We start from the raw sequence: 6,000 nt of genomic DNA on the forward strand, positions 1-6,000 counted from the left end.
ACCTGGTCCCGGCCCTTAAGGGGCTCCCAGGGAGATAATAGTCACAGGACAGGAAATGATGGGACAAGTTGACAAGGATGGTCACAAGAGACATTCAAAGTAGAAGGGAACACAGAGAAGCAAGCGTGGGGAGGAGGCAGGGAAGGGCATTCCAGGCAGATGGAAGAGTCTGTGCAAAGGCTCAGAGACGGATGCCATCCCTGCTGGTGAGTGCCACAGTCCGAGGGTGACTTGAGGGCACTGCAGGGGACTGCTGGGGTGGAGTAGGAAGTTTGCTCTTAAACGTCTCTAAAACCCCATCACTACTGCCCCTAGCTTGGACCACACATTATTATCGCTGTGCCCATTATGGGGCTTCCTCACTGCTTACTTCTGCCACCCGTAGGTCCCTCCCCATACAGCAGCCACAGGGATCTGAAATCATCATTGAAGGATCATGGCCTCAAAGGCTTCTAGTAGCAGATAGAATACACTACAAACACCTCCCTGTGGCTGGACATACCCTGTGTGATCAGACCACCTCCTACCATTCCCCACCCACCCAGCTCCAGCCCAGTGGCTCCTTGGCCATTCCTAAAACATGCAAACCCATCCCTGCCCCGGGACCTTTGCATGTCTTATTCCCTCTGCCTAGAATACTCTTTTTTTAAAAAAAAATGTGTTTTAGATTCAGGGGGTCAGTGTGCATGTCTGTTACATAGGTATATTGTGTAATGGTGGGGACTGGGCTTCTAGCGTACCCGTCACCCAAATATTGAACATCATACCCAGCAGGTAGTTTTTCAGCCCTTGGCTGCCTCTCACCCTCCTCCCTTTTGGAGGCCTTAGTGTTTATTGTTTCCATCTTCATGTCCATGTGTATTCAGTGTTTAGCTCCCACTTATAAGGGAGAACATGGGATATTGGGTTTTCTGCTTCTGAGCTAGTTCACTTCAGATAATTGCATCCTCGCTGCTTCAAAGTACAGAACTTCATTCTTTTTCACTGCTGTGTAGTATTCCATGGTGTATATATACCACAGTCTCTTTACCTGCCTCGAATGCTCCTCCCCCAGAGATTTCTTTTTTCTTTTCTTCTTTTTGAGATGGAGTTTCTCTCTTGTTGCCCAGGCCGGAGTGCAACGGTGCAATCTCGGCTCACTGCAACCTCCACATCCCAGGTTCAAGCAATTCTCCTGCCTCAGCCTCCAAAGTAGCTGGGATTATAGGCATGTGCCACCACACCTGGCTCATTTTGTATTTTTAGTAGAGGCAGGGCCTCACCATGTTGGCCATGCTGGTCTTGAATTCCTGACCTTAGGTCATCCACCCGCCTCGGCCTCCCAAAGTGCTGGGATTACAGGCGTGAGGCACTGCGCCCGGCCTTCCCCCAGATTTTCAAATGACTGGTGCTTATCATCCACTGCTAGCTCATGTGTCATCTCTTCAGTGAAGCCTTTCCTGGCCACCTAATCTAAATAAGCTCCCTGGTCACTCTCAGTCACTTCACTGTGTTTTCTCCATGTGATACTACTATTTGGCATATTTCGTTTGTGTGATTTCAGGGAGTCAATCTCCCCTGCTAGAGTGGACATTTGGTAAGAGGAAGGATTGATCAGTTCTGTTTTAGGTCACACCCCAGCTTCTGAAATAGTGCCTGGCACCTAGTAGATACTCAATAAATCATGCAAAAGCAAGGATGGATGGATATAGAGACCAGCTGATAATCCACTCCAGCAAATTTTGTCCATTTCACAGCCTTGCCTGTCCTTCCTCCCAGGAACCAGGACACTAGGACAATTTCTCTTTTCTCAAAGGGCTATCCCAGAAGCCCCCCATCCCCCAGCGTGCTCCAGCCCTGGGCTGACCTTCACACACCTGCAAGAAGGTCTGTTCCAGTTTGATGAAGTTGGTGAGACTGGCCTTAGCAGCTACCTGCTGGGTGCTGATGTGAAAATGATGCTCCTCCACGCTCAAGGCGAACATGCTCTGAACCTCACCCTTGGAGTAGCGTAGCTGGGTCAGGAAAAAAACAAAAAAACACGATAGAGCTCCTTATCAGGGCTCTGATGGAACATTCCAGCAGATGCTGGCTCTAGGCTGAGGGCTCTGCCTCCCAAAGTCCCAGGCCCAAGAGACCCACAGCTCCCAGGGCTGGATGAACTTTGATGATGTGAGGGTTTGAAGCCTCAGGTTAGACCATCAAGTGTGGCCATGGCAACTATATTCTTATGCCCTCCCCACTATAACACTGACTTGAAAGTATCTACCAGCCTGGCACCAGCAGGCAAGAATTCTAGTTGTAGTACTGTTGCAGACAGCAGGGGGCAGTCTAGCAGAAATAACTATGCTCGGGCATGTGTCAGCATTAAACACAACAGAACTCCAAGTGTGGAGCTACCACTGAGAGGTGAGTGATCTCCAGCTAGTTCCTTAACCACTCAAGCCTTCTAATCCAAAAACATGGATAAGGACACCTATTTTATTATGGGTTGTTGTGAAAATTGTATGAAATGAAATGCTAACTTCCAGGTTGGCTGAAAAGCAGTGGGGTGGGGGGGAGGCATTTACTAAAAATCTAGATTCTGGGCTCCCACTTAAAACCTACAAAAACAGAGTCTCTGGGAAGATGTTCAAGAGCTGTTTGTTTGTTTGTTTGTTTTAAAGAAGGTGTTTTGCTCTGTTGCCCAGACTAGAGTGCAGTGGCACGATCTCGGCTCACTGCAACCTCTGCCTCCCAGGTTCAAGTGATTCTTCTGCCTCAGCCTCCTAAGTAGCTAAGATTACAGGCATGTACCACCATGCCCAGCTAATTTTTGTATTTTTAGACACGGGGTTTCACCATGTTGGCCAGGCTGGTCTCAAACTCCTGACCTCAAGTGATCCACCCTCCTCAACCTCCCGAAGTGCTAGGATTACAGGTGTGAGCCACTGCATCCATCTAAGAGCTGATATTTTTAACGATCTCACTAAATGCATCATTACATTAGTGATACCCCATGTCAAAAATGTTCAACCTGAATCTTCAACAAACAATCTGACAAATCCACATTAGGAGGATGTTTTGCAAAATAACTTCCTGGACACTTCAAAATTGTCAATGCAGGACTTTTTTTTTTTAAGACAGGGACAGGGTCTGCTTTGTCATCCAGGCTAGAGTGTACAGTAGTGTGAAGACGGCACACTGCAGCCTCAACCTCCTGGGCTCAAGCAATTCTCCCATATCTCGGCCTCCGTGGTAGCTGAGATACAGGTACACACCACCATGCCTGGCTAGTTTATTAATTTTTTGTAGAGACGGGGTCTCCCTAGGTTACAGGTTGTTTTGAACTCCTGAACTCTACTAATTCTCCTGCCTCGGCCTCCCGAAGTGTTGGGATTACAAGTGTGAGCCACTGCATCCGGTTTGGATTTTTTTTTAAGGTGGTTAATGACAATAAAATGTTTAGGGGGAATTACATCTGCAACTTGCTTTGAAATGTATCCAAAAATAAGATGGATGGATGAAGAGCTATGTGATTATGTGAAATAAAATGTGAACAGGAAAATCTAGGTATGTGGGTATTCACCATAAAATTACTTCAATTCTTTAGTGTCTAAAAAATTATATAATAAAATGTTGGAGGGCCGGATGCAGTGACTCATGTCTGTAATCCCAGCACTTTGCAAGGCCGAGGTGGGCGGATCATTTGAGCTCAGGAGTTCAAGACCAGCGTGGCCAACATGGTGAAGCCCCATCTCTATTAAAAATACAAAAATTATTCAGGCATGGTAGTGCAGCCTGTAATCTCAGCTATTCAGGAGGCTGAGGCAAGAGAATCACTTAAACCCGGGGGCAGAGGTTGCAGTGAGTCAAGATCATGCCACTCGAGATCATGTCACTCCAGCCTGGGTGACAGAGTGAAACTTCTTCTCAAAAAAAGTAAAAAAGTAAAAATAAAAATAAAAAAATAAAACATTGGGCAAGCAAAGGTAGGGTGTAGAAGGAGAATGTTCTAGATCAGGAGTTGCCGTTTGGGTCAAATTTGGCCCACAATCTGATTTTATAAATAAAGTTTTATTGTAACAGCCATGTCTATTCACCTACATATCCTCTATAGCTGCTTTTCTGTTACAGTGACAATTCTGAGTAGTTGTAACAGGGACCATAAAGCCTGCAACCCCCACACATTTTACTTCACAATAAAAGTTTGTAGACCTCTGCTTTAGATTAAGAAAATTAAAAAGACATGGCAACTACGCATGCTGTGTGATCTTGGCCTGCATCCCGGATTTAAAACAAAACAAAACAGTTTTTTGAAAGAACATTAGTGGGAAAGCTGGGAAATTGTATATGGGCTGTACATTACATGAAGGTATTACTTCAACGTTCAATTTCCTGAATGCTGTAATTATTGTGTTAAATCAGAAAATATTCTTGTTACAGGAAATAGTTGAAGTATATCAGAGTAAAAAGGTGATGCCTTCAGAAACATCTCTATATTAATTCTTGACGATACAGAAAAAATGTGTCTGATGATACAAATTTACGTAACATAGGTAAGAAATATGGAAAAATATTAACAACTGGTCAACGTTCACTGTCCTACAGTAACTTTTATATAGGTTGAAATGACTCAAAGTAAAACTTGGGAAAAAATTAAGAAGCTCCCTGAATGGAGCCTGGTGTGGTGGTACCACCTGTAGCCCCAGCTACTCCAGAGGCTGAAGCAGGAGGATCACTTGCACCCAGGAGCCTGAGGCTGCAGTGAGCTATGATCATGTCACCACACTCCAGCCTGGGGAACAGAGCAAGACCCTGTCTCAGAAAGAAGTTTTAAAAATAAAAAATAAGGCTGGGCGCGGTGGCTCATGCCTGTAATCCCAACATTTGGGAGGCTGAGATGGGTGGATCGTTTGAGGCCAGGAGTTTGCGACCAGCCTCGATATCACGGTGAAAACCCGTCTCTACCAAAAATAGAAAAATTAGCCAGGCGTGGTAGTGCACGCCTGTAATTCCAGCTACTCAGGAGGCTGGGGCAGGGGAATCACTTGAACCAGGGAGGTGGAGGTTGCAGTGAGCCGAAACTGTGCCGCAGTGAGCCGAAATTGTGCCACTGCACTCCAGCCTGGGTGACAAAGACTTTGTCAAAAGAAAGAGAGAAAGAGAGTGAGAGAGAAAAGCAAGAAAGAAAAGCAAGAAAAGAAAGAAAGAAAGGAAAAGAAAAGAAAGAGAGAAAGAGATAGAGAGAAAGAGAGAAAGAGAGAGAGAGAGAAAGTTCCCTGAATGGAGAGAGAGAAAGAAAAAGAGAGAGAGAGAGAGAGAGAGAAGTTCCCTGAATGATTATGCAGTTGTAGTGAAGTTTGAGGGACTCCGAAATCATGTGTAAATGCGGCAGAGGACCCAGCACATAGCATGCGCTCTGTAAACAAAGGCGGCCTGGGCCAGGGTGGGCAGAGCCTACCAAAACGTGGTGGCTGGTAGCAAAATGAAGTGACCAGTTGGCAGATGTGACCATTCATGCATGCACTCACCTATTCATGCCCTATTTTTTACTGAACACCTACTGTGTGCTGGGCCCTGTGCCAGGCACTAGGCATGCCCTCCAGGAGCTCCCGATTTGGGCACAGGTAACAGCTCGGGGGGACAGAGGAACCTGGCCTAAGTCTACCGGGCCCTCCTGTCCACTCCTACGACCCCCCCTGCAGTCCTGCATGCAGAGCAGAGATGGGGGTGACGCTGGCTCAGCTCCAAAGGGTTGTATCATCTGCTCCAGCCTCTACAAGTGTGCCAGGCTGGGTGAGGCAATGCCAGGCGCCAGGCACTGGGTGAGGAGGCCTTCCCCATCTCCCGAAGGGCTTGTGGGCCTGACTGGGGGCCGCAGGGGCTGGCCCAGGAATGTAAACCTGGGTGTGTTTGGGAAAGCTGGAGCCAGGGGTTTCTGAGGGTTGCCCACCGGAGCCTGCTGCAGGCTGGCGAACAGATGTGCATGCGTTAACACTCCCCAGAGGGGCCTGGCTCTCTCTCACCTCGGCCCGGGCA

The 6,000-nt window shown here is 47.1% G+C and overlaps 1 protein-coding gene across 1 annotated transcript in view; it reads right to left on the bottom strand.

The window, feature by feature from the left end:
- Positions 1-6,000, bottom strand: part of LOC105525710 — a 126,076-nt gene that overhangs the window by 8,904 nt on the left and 111,172 nt on the right. Inside the window, exons 42-43 of the mRNA XM_011961438.1 lie at positions 5,915-5,930; positions 1,857-1,994 (exon numbers count right to left, since the gene is read on the bottom strand). Coding sequence (XP_011816828.1) covers positions 1,857-1,994; positions 5,915-5,930 — 154 coding nt within the window. The remainder of the gene's footprint in view (positions 1-1,856; positions 1,995-5,914; positions 5,931-6,000) is intronic.

The sequence above is a fragment of the Colobus angolensis genome, unplaced genomic scaffold, assembly GCF_000951035.1.
Source record: "Colobus angolensis palliatus isolate OR3802 unplaced genomic scaffold, Cang.pa_1.0 Scaffold55, whole genome shotgun sequence".
Classification (NCBI taxonomy): domain Eukaryota; kingdom Metazoa; phylum Chordata; class Mammalia; order Primates; family Cercopithecidae; genus Colobus; species Colobus angolensis.